This window comes from Orcinus orca, chromosome 15 (assembly GCF_937001465.1).
Source record: "Orcinus orca chromosome 15, mOrcOrc1.1, whole genome shotgun sequence".
Taxonomy (NCBI): Eukaryota; Metazoa; Chordata; class Mammalia; order Artiodactyla; family Delphinidae; genus Orcinus; species Orcinus orca.
The window spans coordinates 89,022,324-89,042,555 of NC_064573.1; the positions used below are offsets into that span (position 1 = coordinate 89,022,324).

General features: G+C 51.8%; 2 protein-coding genes across 2 annotated transcripts in view; one reads left to right on the forward strand and one right to left on the reverse strand.

Annotated features, from left to right (window-relative positions):
• Window positions 1–5,895, reverse strand: LRCOL1 (leucine rich colipase like 1). The gene is made up of 6 exons (XM_049697698.1): window positions 5,862–5,895; window positions 4,302–4,501; window positions 4,115–4,196; window positions 3,851–4,065; window positions 2,242–3,461; window positions 1–2,033 (listed from the first exon to the last, which is right to left on the reverse strand). The coding sequence occupies exons 1-5, from the start codon at window positions 5,893–5,895 to the stop codon at window positions 2,901–2,903; spliced, it is 1,092 nt and encodes a 363-aa protein (XP_049553655.1). The 3' UTR covers window positions 1–2,033; window positions 2,242–2,900.
• P2RX2 (purinergic receptor P2X 2) overlaps window positions 4,734–20,232 on the forward strand; it is a 24,874-nt gene continuing 9,375 nt past the window's right edge. The window contains exon 1 of the mRNA XM_049698556.1: window positions 4,734–4,869. The gene's annotated coding sequence lies outside the window, so the exon portion shown is untranslated. The remainder of the gene's footprint in view (window positions 4,870–20,232) is intronic.

Genomic DNA, 20,232 nt, shown 5'->3' on the forward strand with positions numbered 1-20,232 from the left:
TTGTGGCTCGTGGGCTCTAGAATGCAGGCTCAGTAGTTGTGGCGCACGGGCTTAGTTGCTCTGCGGCATCTGGGATCTTCCCGGACCAGGGCTTGAACCCGTGTCCCCTGCAGGTGGATTCTTAACCACTGCGCCACCAGGGAAGTCCTGTTTTGTTGTTTTTAAAGAACGAGCTACAGTCACTCTGGGATCCACTTCCCGCCCACTGGGATAGCCAGGACCAAGAGGACAGAGCATAAGCAGCGTCGTGCAGGGGGTGGGCAAAGCGCCCGTGGGAGTGTGACAGGGCGCGGGTGCTGTGGAGAGCAATCTGGCATTTCCTAAAAGGTGAGACGTGGAGTAACTGTATGAGCCAGAGTCCCACTCCTGGTACAGGCCCAGAAAATTAAAAACCTGTGTCCACAGAGGACGTGTATAGGAATGTGCACAGCAACTCTACTCAGAAGAGTCAGAAATGGAAAGAACCCGAGTGTCCCTCCACGGATGCTGGTAGACAGCATGTAGTTGCAGCCACGCGGTGGAATGTTACTCAGCCACAAAAAGGAGCAAAGTTCTGCCTCACTTGACAGCGTGGATGAGCCTTGAGAGCATCGTGATCCGTGAAGGAAGCCACAGCGGCCCCGGATCGTGTGAGTCCATCTCCACGGAGCGTCCAGAGCAGGCAAAGCCGCAGAGACAGAAGGTGGACGAGTGGTGGCCTGCGGGGGAGAGGGCGGCGTGGCGGACGCTGGACGGAGCCCCGAGGCCTGCCCGGCCTCCTGCAGACTCGCCCGCCCAGAGGACCCTGGGGGGAGGGGGGCGCCCTGCAGTGAACCTCGACCCACGACCCACGGGCGGCCCCGACCCCAGGGCTGGTCCAAGCGTCCTCTCCTTGCCCATCTCCCCGAGAGCCCTGCATGCCAAGCGGCCAGCCGCGGGGGGGCCTCAGCTCGTGGCGGCTGCCTGTTTCCTCACGTCCGTCCTGCTTCCCTGCTGCACAAGCTCAAACACACCAGCGTCCCCAGGGCTCCACCAGATTCGTTTCACGTGGGGCTCACGAGCGACAGTAAAGTCTCCCCCAGTCGGGCGAGCCGTGAGGAAAGCCACAGACTGACGCACCCCTCACAACCGGGGCCTGGCCTCTCGTGGCCCCCGGAAGCCCTGCTGTGGCCAGTCGTGCCACCCCCAGCCCGCAGCCGCCTGGGCCCAGTTGGGCCTCTTCTGGAGAATCGCGTGGATGGGGCCTCGCGGGCGTGGCCTCTGAGGCCGCTCCTCCTCGGGCGGCGGGACCTCCCATCCGGGGATGCACCACGTTTGTCCACTCACGCAGCAGCATCAGGAGCGAGAATGAAGAGCTTGAGCAGGTCAGGGTGCGACACAGGTGTTCAGCGTACCCGGTGAGTGTGTGCGCGGCCGCCCCCCACTGCTCGTGCGGCCGCCGGCATCCCGTCCGCCGCGGGTGCCCCAGGCTCTGCAGCCTGGCGGCCCTTGGTCCGTCTAATCACAGGCTGGACTTCAGCCTGCTCTGCGTTTCCCTCGGGGCTAACGATGGTGGACCAGCTTTCTCGTGCGTCTGAGCTGTCTGTATATTGTCTTGGTGAAATGTCCGTTCAAATTTTTTGTCTTGTTTTTAATTGGGTTGTTTTTTTTTAAATTTATTTATTTATTTATTTTTGGCTGCGTTGGGTCTTCATTGCTGCCTGCAGGCTTTTTCTAGTTGCAGCGAGCAGGGGCTTCTCTTGTTGCGGAGCACAGGCTCTAGGCACACAGGCTCAGTAGTTGTGGCACATGGGCTCTAGAGCGCAGGCTCAGTAGTTGTGGCTCACGGGCCTAGTTGCTCCGTGGCATGTGGGATCTTCCCGGACCAGGGCTTGAACCTGTGTCCCCTGAATTGGCAGGCGGATTCTTAGCCACTGCGCCACCAGGAATGTCCCTTAATTGAGTTTTTTTCACTTAACTTTTGAGAGTTTTTTGTATAGTCTGCATCCAGGTCCTTTGTCAGATGTGTCATTTCTTCTCGTCTGTGGCTTGTCTTTTCATTCTCTTAACTGTGTCTATCACAGAACAAAAGTTTTTAATTTTTATGAAATCCAATTTATCTAATTTTTCTGTTATGTGTGGTGTTTGGTCATGACTAAGACATCTGTCTAATCCAAGATCATGAAACTATTCTCCTCTTTTTCTTCTAAATGCTTTACAGTTTTATGTTTTACATTTAAATCTATTCTTTTTTTAAAAAAACAACTATACTTTGTGGCTTACCTGGCTTGTTCTCACTATTAGGGTGGGAGCGACGGCTTCTCATGACTTACTCTGCAAGTACTGTCATAGTCATCTCCAGCCCAGGAGGAGCAGGCAGAAGCGGGGAGGCACAGGGTGGAGAATTGTTTTAGCAGAGCCCAGAAAAGCAGCCTGGTGTCTGCGGGGTGGGTGCTGGGCACAGAGGAAGGTGACAGTGACATTTCTGGCACTCTGGGTGCAGAGGAGCGGCTCTGGTGTTTGCCCCGAGAAGCCACCAGAGGGAACAGTTTCTAGATCAGCCAGCACTTCTGCTCCAGGGGAAGGTGGGACCAGTGGGAGCCCCCCCCCCAGGGGTCTTTAGCGGGCTCCAATGTCCTCACTGTGCCATCCGCAAGGTCAGGGGAGCCTTTCCAGTTGGAACGGCCAACTGATGACTTTTACCTGCAGTGACCAGTCATCTGTGTGCGCCTGCGGGGGAGGGACGTGTCTGCACCTGCCCTTTCCTCTGGGGAGACTCGGTCTCTGGTGAAGGGGGCTCCTTAGGACGGTGCTGAGCTGAGACCCGGTGTCTCCACGTCCACAGAAACACTCACTCAGTCGGGAGGTTTGCTGATGCTAAGTTATCACCTCGAGGTTCCAGTAGGGGCCACCTGGATGCGGGCGGTCTCAGGAGTTCACAGCTAGACGTCTGATACCTGCAGGTTTTCACCATCCCGGGAAGAGCAGCCTGAACACGTGCGGGGCTCGGGGTCCAGGCAGGTCTCCAGGGCACAGAACGGGTCCAAGTCACTAGAAGACACAGCAAAATTAGGAAACGCACGGGGAGACGCAGCCTTCGGGCAGCTGGATTGTAAGGGCCACACTGTCCTCGGGACCGACAGTCCGCGCCTCTGGGCGAGGCTGCCGGCGGAGCGGCCTGGTTGTCTCCGACACCCTCGGGACACCCGTGGACTCACTGTCGTGGCACCTCTGCACCCACCGCCGCTCTGGGTGCTGACGGGCCAGGTGGGCGTGCTCAGGAAGCTCTGGCTCTCACCCTCGGGGCCCCGACACACCTTTTCCGTCAGACTGCAGTCACGGGTCCCAGAGTCTGAGCTCGGGCACCAGAGTGTTGTCTCCCAGTCGCTCGCCGTGCCCCTCCGGTCACCGTGCCCCACCTCCCTCTGCGGCCCCCCTACCCCGTCCTCCGTGGTGTCTTCAGGTCCTGCGTCCTGGGGGGCCGCCTCACTGAGCTCCTTCTTCTGGGGAAGGTGATGGGGGGGAGGCCCCCGAGACAGTCCTTCCCTTCGTCCAGCCCCACAGGAGTGAGTCCCGGTGCTGCCCCGTCCCGTGGGTCCGCCCCCCGCCGCTGTGCTGGCCCTTCCCCGGGCATCCAGCGCCGTGTCCTGCTGCGACCCTGGTGGACCTGAGAACCCACCCCCCGTGACCCGTGCCCTTTTCTGACGCCTCATCCGGGCTCTGCTTCAGGAAACGGGAACAGAGGCCGATCTGCAGAGGCAGTTGGCGGCCTCTCCTGGGAGGGGACACACCACTTCCAGGTCACTGCCCGCCCGCCCGCCCGCCCGCCCGCCCTCAGGCCAGTCGCTGGAGTTAGCCCCACAGGCGGGCTGGACCCGGTTCCAGGACTCACCCAGGGCAGGCACTGGACCAGGACGCCGCTCCGGGGGACGCAGCGGTGGGGGTCGACCTCGTTCGGCTGGACGCAGCACTTGCTGCGGCACTCGCCGTGGTCCGTGCAATAGTCCCCGTTGGGCTGGGGGCTGTGGTCCGTGCAGTAGTCCCCGTTGGGCTGGGGGCAGCGGTCAGAGCCAGCAGGCGCCCCCCTCCGGCCCCGCGGCCCTTGGCCTCACCTTGCACCACGGCACGCACTGCAGGAAGATGGTCTTGGCCATGCAGTACGTCTGCAGCCCGTAGCTGCTGGTGACGCAGCAGCCGCTCCAGCACTCCGTGTGGTCCAGGCAGGTGTGCCCGTTCGGCTACGGGAAAAGGAGACCTGGTCCCTTCTGCCAGGCCCCCAGCCCTCCTTCCCAGGGTCCGCCCTCCCTGGCCTCTCGCCCCTCGCCGGCCCGGGCAGGGCACACCTTCTGCCAGGACAGGCACTGCTGGAAGACGGCCTGGGGGCTGCAGAACTTCTGGGGACTCAGGCTGTTGGTGACGCAGCCGCCGCTCTGGCACTCTGAGTACTCCTCGCGGGCCTCCCCAATGGCTCCCCCCCCTGTGCCCGCCACAGCCCCGTGTGCTCCCCCACCCTGCAAACTTGGCTCGCTCGCCTGACACTGTGCTGGAACATCCGCAGACCACGGGGGTCCAGAAGACGGAGAGCCGGGGGAGGGAGGCAGAGGGTAAACTGAGGCACAGAGGACAGAAGAGGCGGCTGTGCGGCCGAGCAGCGGGCAGGGAGGGGTGCCACGAATGAAGCTTCCAGCCCCTCCCCACGCTCTCACGTTTTACAGGTGAGACGCTGCGGCTCAGAGAGGGTAGGTGACCTGCCCGGGATCACAGAGCCAACAAGGAGTTGGACTGAAGCCCAGGCCTGCCGCCCGCCCACCACCTGTGAGGGGCCCTCCACTCGGCTCTCAGAAATCTCCTTCACAAGCTCAAAACTGCTGAGGGTCCCAAAGAGCCGCTGTTCCGCGTTTCCTGTTCTGGGTAAGTCACTTCAGCTCTCAAGGGCTGAGAATAAAGGCGTCTGGGCTCAGGGTCGGGGCGGCCCAGCGGGTGAGACCCGAGGACAGAGGAGGAGCCGCCCAGAGACCAAGCAGACAGGAGGGCCCCGGGGAGGGGGCCGTGCGGCACGGAGTCCTCCCTGCTGCTCCTGTGCAGGGGCCACCGCGGACGAGGCAGGACGAGGGGATCAGGGCGGTGACACACAGCCCCCAGGACAGCCAGGTCGCGTTGTCTCCGCTGGCACACCACGATGCACACGAGCTGATCACTGTCGCCCAGCAACCCGCTGCCCCCTCCCCCCCCCGCTCCCCTGGGCCCGCCTCCTGCCATTCCACGCCGCGCCGGGTCCCTGGAGCAGCTTCTGTCCCAGGTCGCAGGGGCCACTGGACTGGGTACTTGGCGCCGGGCCTGGGTGTGAGTCAGGAGTCAGCTGTCCCGGGGGCCTGAGAGCCTTGGGAGGCGGGCGCGCTCACAGGCTGGGCGTGGGAGGGGGGACAGAAGAGGGAGCACAGAGCCGGGGCAGGAAAGCGGGCTGGGAGCCAGGGGCCCCGCGGGCCTGGGTGCGGGCAGCCCTGCACTGTGCAGCGACAGGGGGCAGGGACGTGTAGCTCACCTTGTGGGACCGTGGCAGGTGCGTCCCCCGCGTTGTCACCAGGGTCGCGGGCCGCAACCAGAGCAGCAGCAGACGCCCAGCGCTGGCCGTGGCGCGTGGCCTGTTGGCCCCCGAGAGGCCCCGCCCGCAGGGCTCCTGCCCCTCCCCTTCCCAGGCTTTCTCCATCCAGATGGATTTTTAAACATGAATAGTCATTGTTTTCTTAGAGGGGTTTTGTTTACAAGATTGGGCAGGAAGTGGAGAGAGTTCCCGTACATGCCCCTGCCCCGCCTCCGTTTCCATTATCAGTATCTTAGCCGGTGTCATACATTTGCTGCAATCCATCTAGCGATTTTGATAATTATTATAAACCAAAGCCCACCGTTGCATGAGGGTTCGGTCTTGGTGTTGTACATGCGATGGGCTTGGACACACGTATGAAGTGTACCTACGCTTGAGAATCATATGGGGTCGTTTCACTGCCCAGAAACTCCTCTGTGCTCTGCCTGTTCATACCCCAGCCCTGGCACCGCCCACCCCGACCCCGATCCCTTCACATCCCCATGGCTGTGCCTTTTCCAGACCGTCCCAGGGTTGCAGCTGTGCAGTGTGTCACCTTTCAGGTGGCTTTTCCCACTTCCTAATATGCACCTGAGGGTCCTCTGTGTCACTTTAGGGCTTGGTAGCAAATTTCTCTTTATCACTGAGTGGAAAATGTATTTTCAACAGCCTTTCTCTGGGGAGCGATCGAGCCCTTTATTGGTTTAGACAAGAGCGTCTCTGAGGTTAGCGCGCCCAGAATCTCTCCTCGCTTCTCTTTTGGGCCCATCTTGGCAGCGGTCCCCTCTGGTCTCCAGCTCCGGACCCTGCTATGTGACAGGACGAGTGTCCTCAGGGCCCGCGGCCCTCACCCTCAGACTGTCCCAGGTCACTTTATTTGTTGCGGGGCATCTGGGGAGACCGCCGGGCCTTTCTGGGCCCTAGTTCCCCTCCCTGTGAAATGAGGGGTGGGCCCCCTTTGAACCGTCGGTTTTCAGATGATTCCGTGAAGCACGGGGTCATCTGCCTGGCGAAGCACCGCGGAAATCTGCGTTTTAAACTCCTGCACCTGTTCTGGAGCAGGCCCAGCCCTTCAGAGCCTTCCGGAGAGCAGAGCCGGGGGGAGCACAGATGGGGGGGGTGGCCTGGTGCCCCCCCGAGCCCGCCCGATTGGGGCAGATCCTCAGACCAGGAAAGTCGTCGTGGGCAGGGGCCTGGTGGGGCAGCGGTGTTGGGCACCTGGGGGTGGGCGGGCAGGGGCCTGGTGGGGCAGCGGTGTTGGGCACCTGGGGGTGGGCGGGCAGGGGTCTGTTTGTCTCCTGCGCACTGCACCTCACGCAGAGCACCCTATCCAAACAACCAGGCTGGTATTTGCTCCAGAACCATTCCTGTCTGTCAGCACAGACTCTTTTGGCCCCATGCAAATATCCAGAAATTACCCTGTGCCTTCAGTCAGGACAGAATTGAGCAACACAGAACATCTCAGAGTGGCTTCGTTTACACTTTTGTTAATGAAAATGGCAAGTCGCAGGACACATCACTTCTCTGAGTTTTGGTTTTCTGTAATTTTAGAGTTAAATTTATCTACAGTAAGCCATAGCTCAGGAACCACAAAAGCAGTGCTAAAGCATTTCATTCTGAAGTTTTGCTCTTTCAAAAGAGACACAATAGCATGAACTCAGAGCCCTATTTGGATCTGCGGATGCCGAAAAGGGATGAAGCTGCAGAGAAAAGAGAGCAGAGGATGCAGGTCTTAGTGACAACAATACCATTTCTCTTTTAAATTTTACCTTTGAAAAAGCACCTCAAAGTCTATTTCAACGTGTGTTCGACAACAGTGTTTTAAACTTTTCCCCTCAAAAAAAAAGCACCTGCAAAGCTGGGACGCACCTTTCCCACACGTGCGTCCTACGTGCTGGCAGAGGTCCAAGTGTGTCTGCAGGTCTCCCTGCAACCCCATCGCAGGTCGGCAGATGTGAGTGGGCCGTTCTGAGTCCTGGGGCCTCACCAGGCGCTGCCGCCCGCACTTCCCAGGCCCCGGCCCCGCCCAGGATCCTGTCCCTCCACTCAGAATCGGCCCTTGGGACAAGTGTTTCCACGGTGGAACCCAAGACACACTCTCTGGTCCTGGGAGACTGAACCTACAGACAGACCCACAGCCTGGAGCAGCCACCCTGGGGAGCTGGCCAAAACTCTCAGTGACCCCAGATGCGAGCCCCAGGTCAGTGACCCCAGCTTCCCTGGCTTTGCCCCTCCTCCAACTCAGGACCAGCCTGAGAAGCCAAATGTGCCCCCTGACCCATCACACGGGATGCCTGTATCAGTCTGCCAGGCTGCATAACAACCCCACAGACGAGGACGGCCTTGTGTCCTGGAGCCTGGCAGGCCAGGTGTGGGCAAGGCTGGTTCCCTCTGAAGCCTGTCTCTTTGGCCGTCTCCTCCCCTGCGTGGTGGACCAGCCCCCATGCTGGGCAAGCTCTGGACAAGCGCCCTTGTGCTGACCACGGCGCTCTGCCTTGCTGCTGACCTGTGAGGGCCACCGGACACAGGCTCCAGGGACGGCGCGGGAACTCACTTGTTTTCCTTCATAGCAGGTCAGAGGTCTCGGATGCCTCAAATCACACGACTCAAGGAAAATGACACCAGACAGTTGAGTCGTACAAGCAGTTTCCAAGATAAATGGCAACCCCACAGCCATTGTAGGAACTTTGTAAACCCTGTTCCCACATCATATCAAACCTATCAAATATAATCATTATGTCACAACTACGTAAGAGCTAAATTTCAATCACAACTTGAACACCTTTAACTTTCAAACCTGCAGTGTTCTTTTTGTACTTTAAACCAGGAAAAAAATATTTTCTGGTCTCAAACCTTTTCTTAGGCCCTTGAAAAGTTCGCAGACCCAGTTTACGCAATTGGGTACGATGTGCCTGATCAATCAGACAGCCCACACGGCGCGGGAACGCTGTACCCCTTGGAGAAAGTCCAGTTCATGGAAGGTCACAGCCCACCTGTGCTCACAGCCCATCACTCACAACAGCCGAGGGGGGAGCAGCCCGAGGGTCCATCGATGGATGGACACATAATACGTTTGTCCACATAATAGAACATTATTGTCCACATAATAGAACATTATTGTCCTTAAAAAGGAAGGACACTCCGGCACCTGCTACAACACAGAAGAACCTGGAGAACGTGATGCTCAGTGAGATAAGCCAGGCGCCAAAGGACAGATTCTGTGTGGTTGCTTCCCACTATGTGATCCTTCCTGGAGGAGTGAAATCCACAGAGACGGGAAGCAGGAGGCTGGCTTCCAGGGTCTGGGGGTGGGGGGTGTTATTTTATGGGGACAGAGTTTCCGTTTGGGAAGATGAAAGAGTCCTGGAGATGAGGGTGGTGAAGGTTGCACAACAGTGAAAATGCGCTTAATGCCCCTGAGCTGTACACCTAAAAAATGGTTAAGGTGGTAAATTCTGTATTGTACACATTTTACCAGAATTAAACTCAGGGCCCTGGAGGCATAGCTGGTCCTGAGCTTGAAGAACCACGCATTCGCAGCCCCTGCTTGTTCTGAAATATCCTCTATGCATAGAATCTCGTTTCTCGGACATTCGTTTATAAGTCTCTCGGCTCAGGCATCTTTCCACGGTTTTGCCTTCCGACATCAACGTCAGGTGTGATGCCACAGCGTCTCAATCTGACAAAAGCCCGATGCCAAATCTTGCCCAAAACGTTACACATCCTGATAAATTAGATTATACAACCACAGGTACCATATTTAGAGCATAAACCCCTCGTGTGGGTCCCATACCCACCCGGCCTCACTTATTCTCCGAGCGGGGAGGCGGCTGAGCCTCTGGTGCCCACGAGGAGAGGTGACCCACAGGTACAGCCCTGACGAGTGCTCGCATGCAGGCCGCCCAGTGCTCACACGCAGAAGACATGCCAGCAAACGTGTGAGAGTGGACATTCCCTGCAGAGAAACGCCCTCTGGGAGCTGATAACGGCTTAAATCCTCAGCGGCCCTACCTTTGAATCTTGGGTCCCACCAGCTCCTCTGTGTAGAAGTGAGGCTGGCCAGGCTGTGGCTTCCGGAAAAGACTCCCAGCCCCCAAACAGAGATTCACACAGGAGCCAGGCTCCAGGGAGCCTGGGGCAAAGCTGCCGCAGAATCGCGGGAGCAGCTCCCAGCCCCGCCTCTGTTCCCGCCTTTACCCTCTCGAGAAGTCTCCTCCCTCCTCAGGAGAAACCGGACACACAGTGGCCGGTGGCCGGGCCACACAGGAAGGCAGGACGCTGGCCCACGTGGGAACCCCAGGAACCAGCCGCGGCCTCTGCAGCCGTGGGCCCAGACGGCCGGCCCCAGGCCAGCGACCGCAGCTCCCCCGGGTCTGCCCGCCCCGACTCAGGACCAGCCCCTGCCCCATCCCGTGGGACGTCCCACTGCCGGTCAGCCGCCCTGCCTCCCCACGAGCACCCCTCAGGGTCCCTGGAGCCGACCTCTTGCACTCTCAGGGTCCCCACCCGCCTGCCTGGGGGGCTCCTGATTCGCAGTCCTGTTTGTTCTCACGGGGGTGGTCTGAACACAGTGTTCATTCAGTTACATTTCCTGACTTATTTATTATTGACGACAAGCCAGGCTCTGCGGAAGAAGACTGAGTGTCCGCAGCCACCTGATCGCCTCGGAGGGGGTTCTTGGCCTCGTGTGGGAAATGGACCTGTCGACAGATTACATAACGTGTGGAAGATGCCTCTAAGGGAGCGGTGGGGATGCTGGGAGGGAGGACCGGGTTTCCCCAAGTGGGGATCCCCAGGTGGTGGGATGCAGGACAGAGGTCCAGGCAGAGGAGGGGGTGGGCCTGGGAGTTGGGGACGGATGGGAGGGTCGGGCCTGGAGAGCTGGCACAAGAACCTTCACAGGACCAGAGGGTGTCTCAGAAAGTTCTGGGCACCACGCAGGACAGGACGAGAGTCTGGCACTGCTGGACCACTGCAGGGGGTGCTGCCTGGGTGTGTGGGGCGAGGGCACCAGGGACCCAGGCCCACTCTGGGCTCTGGGGACGGGGGTGTGAAGGGCTCAGTTCCACACAGTGTTTCAGGGGTCCACCACTGCCTAGCGGCCCCCAAAACTCAGCGGCCCAAAGGGCAATTGGTGACTGCCTCTCGGGTCCTGTGGGCTGACTGGACTCAGCAGGGTGGTTCTCGCTTGGACTCATGCGGCAAAGGGCAGTCAGATGGCACCGGGCTGGCGAAGTGACCTGAAGCCGCGACTTCTCCACCCGCTTGTCCACGGTGGCTGAATGGCAGGGGCGCCTCCCCAACGTGGCTGCCTCACAGCACTGAGTCCCGGGGGACCAGCCCAGGAGCCAGCATCACCCCAGAGACGCCCAGGTCAGTGTGGGAGGAGGAGTGACCAGAGCCAGGGCTGAACCCAGGAGTGGGCACGACCCCCAGGAGCGGACACGAACCCCCGGGAGTGGACACGACCCCCAGGAGCGGACACAGCCCCCAGGAGTGGACACGACCCCCCAGGAGCGGACATGAACCCCAGGAGCGGACACAAACCCCCCAGGAGTGGACATGAACCCCCCCAGGAGCGGACACGAACCCCCCAGGAGTGGGCACGACCCCCAGGAGCGGACACGAACCCCCCAGGAGTGGACACGAACCCCCCAGGAGCGGACACGACCCCCAGGACTAGACACGAACCCCCCAGGGGTGGACATGAACCCCCCCAGGGGCGGACATGAACCCCCCAGGAGTGGACACGAACCCCCCAGGAGTGGACACAAACCCCCCAGGAGCGGACACGACCCCCAGGAGCGGACACAGCCCCCGGGAGTGGACACGACCCCCAGGACTAGACACGACCCCCAGGAGTGGACACGAACCCCGCAGGAGTGGACAGGAACCCCCAGGAGCAGACACAGCCCCCAGGAGCGGACACGAACCCCCCAGGGGCGGACACGAACCCCCCAGGAGCGGACAGGAACCCCCAGGAGCGGACACGAACCCCCCAGGAGCGGACACGAACCCCCCAGGAGTGGACACGAACCCCCAGGAGCGGACACGACCCCCCCAGGAGCGGACACGACCCCCCAGGAGCGGACACGAACCCCCCAGGAGCGGACACGAACCCCCAGGAGTGGACACAGCCCCCAGGAGTGGACACGAACCACCCAGGAGCAGACACGACCCCCAGGAGCGGACATGAACCCCCCAGGAGCGGACATGAACCCCCCAGGAGCAGACACGACCCCCAGGAGTGGACACAGCCCCCAGGAGCGGACACGAACCCCCCAGGAGCGGACATGAACCCCCCAGGAGTGGACACGAACCCCCAGGAGTTGACAAGAACCCCCCAGGAGTGGACACAAACCCCCCAGGAGCGGACACGACCCCCCAGGAGCGGACACGAACCCCCCAGGAGTGGACACGAACCCCCCAGGAGTGGACACAGCCCCCAGGAGTGGACACGACCCCCAGGAGCGGACACAGCCCCCAGGAGTGGACACGACCTCCCGGGAGATGGCAGAAGGTGAGGAGGGGCAGCTGGTGACAGGATATGGTTTCTTACAGGGGTGATGTCTGCGCGACTCTGTAAATATACTAAAGCAATGAAATATACACTCTAAATGGGTGAATTGTATAGCATGTGAATTTTATCTCAATAAAGCTATTTAGAAAAGGAAATCTATTTGAACTTTTACTTATAACTTCATTGTTTTTACATTGTTATTTATACGTTTTTAAAATTCTATCCTTGTCAGAGAGTAACATTTCCTTTTAACCAAAGAATTAGAATTCAATTGAATAACTTGCTTTTTTCCCTTGTAAAATGCCTTTTTAAGTAAAAAAAGAAAAAAATCAGTCCTCCTAAAACTAATTTCTTTAACTTATTTTTTTTAACCATTTTTTAAATTGAAGTATAGTTGATTTACAATGTTGTGTTTGTTTCTGGTGTACAGCAGTGATTCAATTTTATATATATATGAACTTCCCTGGCAGTCCAGTGTTTAAGATTCCACGCTTCCACTGCAGGGGGCACGGGTTCAATCGTGGTCAGAGAACTAAGATCCCACATGCTGTGCCCCGTGGCCAAAAAAATTATATATATGTATATATTCTTTTTTAGATTATTTTCAATGATAGATTATTACAAGGTATTGAATATAGCTCCCTGTACTATACAGTAGGACCTTGTTGTTTACCTGTTTTATATATAGTAGTGTGTATCTGTTAATCCCAAACTCCTAACTTATCCCTCCCCCACTTTCCCCTTTGGTAACCATAAGTTTGTTCTCTATGTCTGTGAGTCTATTTCAGTTTTGTAAATAAGTTCATTTGTATCATTTTTTTAGATTCCACATATAAGTGATATCACATGATATTTGTCTTTCTCTGTCTGACTTACTTCACTTAATATGATAATCTCTAGGTCCATCCATGTTGCTGCAAATGCATTAGTTTATTCTTTTTTATGGCTGAGTAATATTCCATTGTACATATGTACCACATCTTCTTTATCCATTCATCTGTTGATGGACACTTAGGTTGCTTCCATGTCTTGGCTATTGTAAATAGTGCTGCAATGAACATAATCTTTTCGAATTATGGTTTACTCTGGATACATGGCCAGGAGTGGGATTGCTGGATCATATGGTAGCTCTATTTTTAGTTTTTTAAGGAACCTCCATAGTGTCCTCCATAGTGGTTGTACCAATTTACATTCCCACCAACAGTGTAGGAGGGTTTTCTTTTCTCCACACCCTCTCCAGCATTTATTGTTTGTAGACTTTTTGATGATGGCCATTCTGACTGGTGTGAGGTGATATCCCACTGCAGTTTTGTTTTTTTTTTCCCCACTGTAGTTTTGATTTGCATTTCTCTAATGATTAGTGATGTTGAACATCTTTTCATGTGCCTGTTGGCCATCTGTATGTCTTCTTTGGAGAAATGTCTATTTATGTCTTCTGCCCATTTTTTGATTGGGTTATTTGTTTTGATATTGAGCTGTATGAGATGTTTGTATATTTTGGAGATTAATCCCTTGTCAACTGCATCATTTGCAAATATTTTCTCCCATTCTGCAGGTTGTCTTTTCATTTTGTTTATGGTTTCCTTTGCTGTACAAAAGCTTTTAAGTTTAATTAGGTCCCGTTTGTTTATTTTTGTTTTTATTTCCATTACTCTAGGAGATGGATCCAAAAAGATCTTGCTGTGATTTATGTCAGAGTGACCCGCCTGTGTCTTCCTCTAGGAGTTTTATAATATCCGGTCTTACATCTAAGTCTTTAATCCATTTTGAGTTTATTTTTGTGTATGGTGTTAGAGAATGTTCTAATTTCATTCTTTTACATGTAGCTGTCCAGTTTTCCCAGAACCACTATTGAAGAGAATGTCTTTTCTCCATTGTATATTTTTGCCTCCTTTGTCATAGATTAATTGGCCATAAGTGTGTGGGTTTGTTTCTGGGCTCTCTGTTCTGTTGATCTATGTGTCTGTTTTTGTGCCAGTACCATACTGTTTTGATTACTGTAGCTTTGTAGTATAGTCTGAAGTCAGGGAGCCTGATTTCTCCAGCTCTGTTCTTCTTTCTCTAGATTGCTTTGGCTATTTGGGGTCTTTCGTGTTTCCATACAAACTTTAAAATTTTTTGTTCTAGTTCTGTGAAAAATGCCATTGGTAATTTGATAGAGGTTGCATTGAATCTATAGATTGCCTTGGGTAGTATAGTCATTTTGACAATATTGATTCTTCCAATCCAAGAACATGGTATATCTTTCTATCTGTTTGTGTCATCTTTGATTTCTTTCATCAGCATCTTATAGTTTTTAGAGTGCAGGTCTGTGTCTCCTTAGATAGGTTTATTCCGAAGTGTCTTATTCTCTTTGATGCGATGGTAAATTGGGATTGCTTCCTTAATTTCCCTTTCTGATATTTCATTGTTCGTGTATAGAAATGCAACAGATTTGTGTGTATTTTTTATCCTGCAACTTTACTGAATTCATTGATGAGCTCTAGTAGTTGTCTAGTAACATCTTTAGGATTTTCTATGTATAGTGTCATGTCATCTGCAGTGACAGTTTTACTTCTTCTTTTCCAGTTTGGAACCCTTTTATTTCTTTTTCTTCTCTTACTGCTATGTCTTGGACTTCCAAAACTGCATTGAATAAAACTGGTGAGAGTGGGCATCCTTGTCTTTTTTTCCTGATCTTAGAGGAAATGCTTTCAACTTTTCACCATTGATGTTAGCTATGGGCTTGTCATATATGGCTTTTATTATGTTGAAGTATGTTCTCTCTGTGCCCACTTTCTGAAGAGTTTTTGTCATAAATGGATGTTGAATTTTATGATATTTATAGAGATTTCCATCTGAAAGCAGCAGAATACACGTTCATCTCAAGAGCACATGCAGGGCTTCCCTGGTGGTGCAGTGGTTGAGAGTCTGCCTGCCGATGCAGGGGACACAGGTTCGTGCCCCAGTGCAGGAATATCCCACATGCTGCGGAGCAACTAAGCCCGTGCGTGAGCCATGGCCACTGAGCCTGTGCATCCAGAGCCTGTGCTCCGCAACAGGAGAAGCCACAACAGTCTGTTGTGAGAGGCCCGCGTACCGCAAAAAAAAAAAAAAACAAAAAAAACACATGCAACATTCTCCAGCATAGATCACATGCTGGGCCACAAAGCAGGCCTTGGTAAATTTAAGAAAATTGAAATCATGTCAAGCATCTTTTCCAACCACAATGCTATGTGGCTAGAAATCAACTACAAGATAAAAAATTGCAAAAAACACAAACATGTGTCCAGGCTAAACAATATGCTACTAAACAACCAATGGCTCACTGAAGAAATCAAAGAGGAAATCAAAAATACCTAGACAAATGAAAATGAAAACACAATGATCCACAACCTATGGGATGCAGCAAAAGCAGTTCTAAGAGGGAAGTTTACAGCAATAAAAGCTTACCTCAGGAAACAAGAAAAATCTCAAATAAACAACCTAACCTTACGTCTAAAGCAACTAGAGAAAGAAGAAGAAACAAAACCCAAAGTTAGTAGAAGGAAATAAATCATAAAGATCAGAGCAGAAATAAATGAAATAGAGACTAAAAAAAATAGAAAAGATCAATGAAACTAAAAGCTGGTTCTTTGAAAAGATAAACAAAACTGATAAATCTTGCAAATAGAGATTATCATACTAAGTGAAGTAAGTCAGAAAGAGAAAGACACATACCAGGTGATATCACTTATTTGTGGAATCTAAAATATGACAGAAATGAACTTATCTGTGAAACAAAAAACAGACTCATGGACATAGAGAACAGACTGGTGGTTGCCAAGGGGGAGGAGGGGGTGGGGGAGGGATGGAGTGGGAGGTTGGGGTTAGCAGATGTAAGCTTTTATATATAGAATGAATAAACAACAAGGTCCTACTGTATAGCACAGGGAACTATATTCAATATCCTATGATAAACCATACTGGAAAAGAATATTATATAAAATGTATATACATAGATGAATTAAATTCTTTATGTAATAAAAAAAGAAACAATAATACTTTGGATGTATTAGGTTAAATAAAACATATCAAAATGAAAAAAATATGATAGAACTTTAGCCAAAATCATCAAGAATAAAAGGGAGAGGGTCCAAATCAATAAAATCAGAGATGAAAAAGGAGAATTTACAACCAACACCACAGAAATACAGAGGATCATAAGAGCAACTATATACCAATAAAATGGACAACCTGGAAGAAATGGATAAATTCTTAGAAAGGTACAATCTTTCAAGACTGAACCAGGAAGAAATGGAAAATATAAACAGACCAATTACCAGTACTGAAATTGAAGCAGTGTTTTTGGCCACGCCACATGGCTTGCCGGATCTTGGTTCCCTGACCAGGGATTGAACCTGGGCCCATGGCAGTGAAAGCACGGAGTCCCAACCACTGGACCACCAGGGAATTCCCTGAGTCAGTAATTTAAAAACTCCCAAGGAACAAATATCCAGGACCAGATGGCTTCACAGGTGAATTGTACCAAACATTTAGAGAAGAGTTAGCATCTATCCTCTGAAACTATTCCAAAAAAAATTGCAGAGGAAGGAAAATTTCAAACTCATTCTATGAGGCCACCATCACCCTGATACCAAAATCAGATGAAGATATCACAAAAAAAGCAAATTACAGGCCAGTATCACTGATGAACACAGATGCAAAAATCCTCAACAAAATACTAGCAAACTGACTCCAATAATACATTAAAAGGATCATACACCATGATCAAGTGGGATTTATCCCGGGGATGCAAGGGTTTTTCAATATTGGCAAATCAATCAGTATGATACACCACATTATCATACTGAGGAATAAAAACCATATGATCATCTCAATAGATGCAGAAAAAAGCTTTTGATAAAATTCTTTAACTTATTTAAATATGTTTATGCAGATTGTAGATTTTAACTGACACCTTAACTGTCACCACTGACTCTGTGGTTGGGGCCATGCTTGTTTCCTCCCAGCCTGAAGTTTGCATTAGGACTTTCCACTTTTAATTTTCCTTCCAGGACGCTTCAAGACAACTCACCTGAACCTCACAATGAGCGTTTGGGGTCCAGACACAGGCTTCGCACTGACTTTGAGAGGCTGCTAACGGGAGAGTTCTAATGGGGCGGGTGCACACGGCAAAGCCACCTTCCTGGGGGCACCCTGCAGCTGTCCTGTCGTCCTCAGCATGATCATAACACTCTTCTCAAACAGTGAAAGAAATCACTAAATTCTTGGACAAACGAGATTTTATAACATACCTTTTCTTCTGAGAAAAGATAAGGAGAAAACATTATACGTTTTCAGAAGACAGAACCCCTGCCACAGCTGGCCGGGCAGGACTTTGCCCAGGGGGAGGAGGGTGACCTGCAGGGGAGAAATCTCCCTGTTCGTGTGGGTTTCTTTCTATCCCTGAAACGCCAGTATTTTGCCCTGACATTTTAGGTGTGAACCTTTTTTTTTAATATATAAATTTATTTATTTATTTTTGGCTGTGTTGGGTCTTCGTTTCTGTGCGAGGGCTTTCTCTAGTTGCGGCGAGCGGGGGCCACTCTTCATCGCGGTGCGCGGGCCTCTCACTACCTCGGCCTCTCTTGTTGCAGAGCACAGGCTCCAGACCCGCAGGGTCAGTAGTTGTGGCTCACAGGCCTAGTTGCTCCGCGGCATGTGGGATCTTCCCAGACCAGGGCTGGAACCCGTGTCCCCTGAATTGGCAGGCAGACTCTCAACCACTGCACCACCAGGGAAGCCCCAGGTGTGAACCTTTTTAAAAATCCTCTTGCCTGGGGCCCACCAAGTCCATTTATCACTTCTCCCCAGTTTCTCTTCTTTCCTGAACCGTGTGACAGCCTCTCAGAGCTGCTCACACCTCTCCTCCCTCACGACCTCTGTTCGTGGGGTCAGTGCCAGATGTTGAACGCGCAGTTGTTGGGGTCAGGCCACTAGTGGGCCACACACAGCGACCAGCCCCTGGCCTGTGGAGAGCCCTGTACTGTGTGCTCCTGTAACCCGTGCTGGGCAGACTGGCCAGCCACTCCCCTTCAAGGCACAGGGAGAAACCGCCTCTGCTGACAGCAGCATCCGTGGGCCCAGGAGCAGGGCAACACCCCAGGGAAGGGTCTCTGTTGCCTCCAGGTCGCAGGCAACGAGGGAGCAGGGCCCCATCCCACCGTGGCCCCCTGGAGGTCCCAGGACTCTGTAGCCCTCACTCCCCATCTTCCCCCCACCCAGTGCCTGGCAACCATTAATCTGCTTTCCCGCTCTATGGATTTGCCTGCTCTGCACATTCCATATAAGTGGATTCATACAACAGGTGGTCTCCAGGGACTCCCTTCTTTCAATGAGCAAAATTTTTTCAAGCTTCACTCACATTGTAACGTAAAAGGTCCTTCATTTTTTTCATTGCAGAGTCATTCTGTTGTATGGATATACCACATACTATTTATTTATCAGTTGATGGACATTTGGGCTCTTTCCAATTTTAACCATTATGGATAATGCTGCCGTGAACACTTATGTACAAGTTTCCGTGGGGACACGTTTTCGTGTCCTCTGGGTGTTCCACCTAGAAGTGGATTGTTGGGTCCTGTGATAACTCTAGGTTTAACCTTTTGAGAGACTGCCAGACAGTTTTCCAAAGCGGCTGCACCACTGTTCATTCCCACTGGACATAAAAAGTATCTGACTTTTCCACATCCTCACCAACACTTGTTATTATCTTCTTTTCAATTACAGTCATCCTGGTGGGTGTGAAGTGGTCTCTCACTGTGGTTTTGATTTGAATTTCCCTACTAGTGGATGCTGTTGAGTAGAATTTCATATGCTAACTGGCCATTTGTGTATCTTCTGTGGAAAACTTCCTATTCAGATCCTTTGCTCCTTTTTCAAATTGGTTATTTATCATTTTATTATTGAGCTGTAAGAGTTTTTGAGGTACAATCCCTTATCATATTTATGATTTGCAAGTATTTTCTCCCATTCTATGGGTTGTCTTTTTACTTTCTTGATGGTGTCCTTTGAAGCACAAAATTTTTTTAATTTTGGTGAAGTTCAATTTATTTATTTTCTCTATTTGCTTATACTTATGTTATCATTTATAAGAATCCATCACCAAACCTAAGTCCACAAATATTTACACCTGTGTTTACTTCTAAGCGTGTTATGGTTTTAGCTTTTACATTTAGGTCTTTAATCTTGAATTAATTTTCATATATGGCGTGAGGTATGGGTCCAAGTTAATTCTTTTGCATATGGATATACAGTTGTCCCAGCACCATTTGTCGGAAGACTACTCTTTCCCCAATGAATTATTTTGGTATCGTTGTCAAAATCAATTTATTTTATTCTGGTTTACATATTTATATTTTCTTTCTTTGTTCTCAATTCAGTTCCATACATCTACATTTCTATCCTTATGCCAGTAAGTGCAAGTGAATTGTTGGGTCCTATGGTAACTGTTCTGATTACTGTAGCTTTGTAGTAAGGTCTGAATTTGGAAGTGCGAGTCCTCTAACTTCACTCTGCTTCTTCAAGATTGTTTTGGCTACTCTGGATCCCTTGCATTTTTATATGAATTTTAGGATCAGCTTATTCATTTCTGCCAAGAAGCCACCTGGGATTTTAATAGAGATTGTGCTAAAGTTGTAGGTAAATTCAGGAAGAATTGCTATTTTAACATCATTAAGCCTTTCAATCCATGAACATGGACTGTTTTCCAACTTACTTAGATCTTCTTTAATTAAAAAAAAAAGTTTTATAGGTTTCAGATAAGGTGGGCACTAGTCCTGTTAAATTTATTCCTAAGTATTTTATTCTTTTGAATACTATTGTAATGGAACTCTTTTCTTTTTATTTATTTATTTGTGGCTGTCAGGCCTTAGTCGCAGTGCGGGGTGGGGATGGGGGGCTTAGTTGCCCCGAGGCATGTGGGATCTTAGTTCCCCGACCAGGGATCGAACCCACATCCCTTGCATTGGAAGGCGGATTCTTAACCACTGGACCACCAGGGAAGTTCCTGGAACTGTTTTCTTAATTTTCAGATTGCTCATTGCAAGTGTTGTAAATATAACTGATTTTTATATATTTCTGTTTTTGGCCACACCGCCTGGCTTGCAGGATCTTAGTTCCCCGACCAAGGATTGAACCCAACCCCCCTGCA

Coding starts and splice junctions, on each gene's coding strand:
- LRCOL1 (XM_049697698.1), bottom strand. CDS start 5,895: ATGTACAACACCAAGACCGAACCCTCATGCAACG. Junction 4,197..4,301: donor AGTGCCTGTCCTGGCAGAAG/GTGTGCCCTGCC, acceptor CTTTTCCCGTAG/CCGAACGGGCACACCTGCCT. Junction 3,462..3,850: donor TGGTCCAGTGCCTGCCCTGG/GTGAGTCCTGGA, acceptor CACCTTCCCCAG/AAGAAGGAGCTCAGTGAGGC.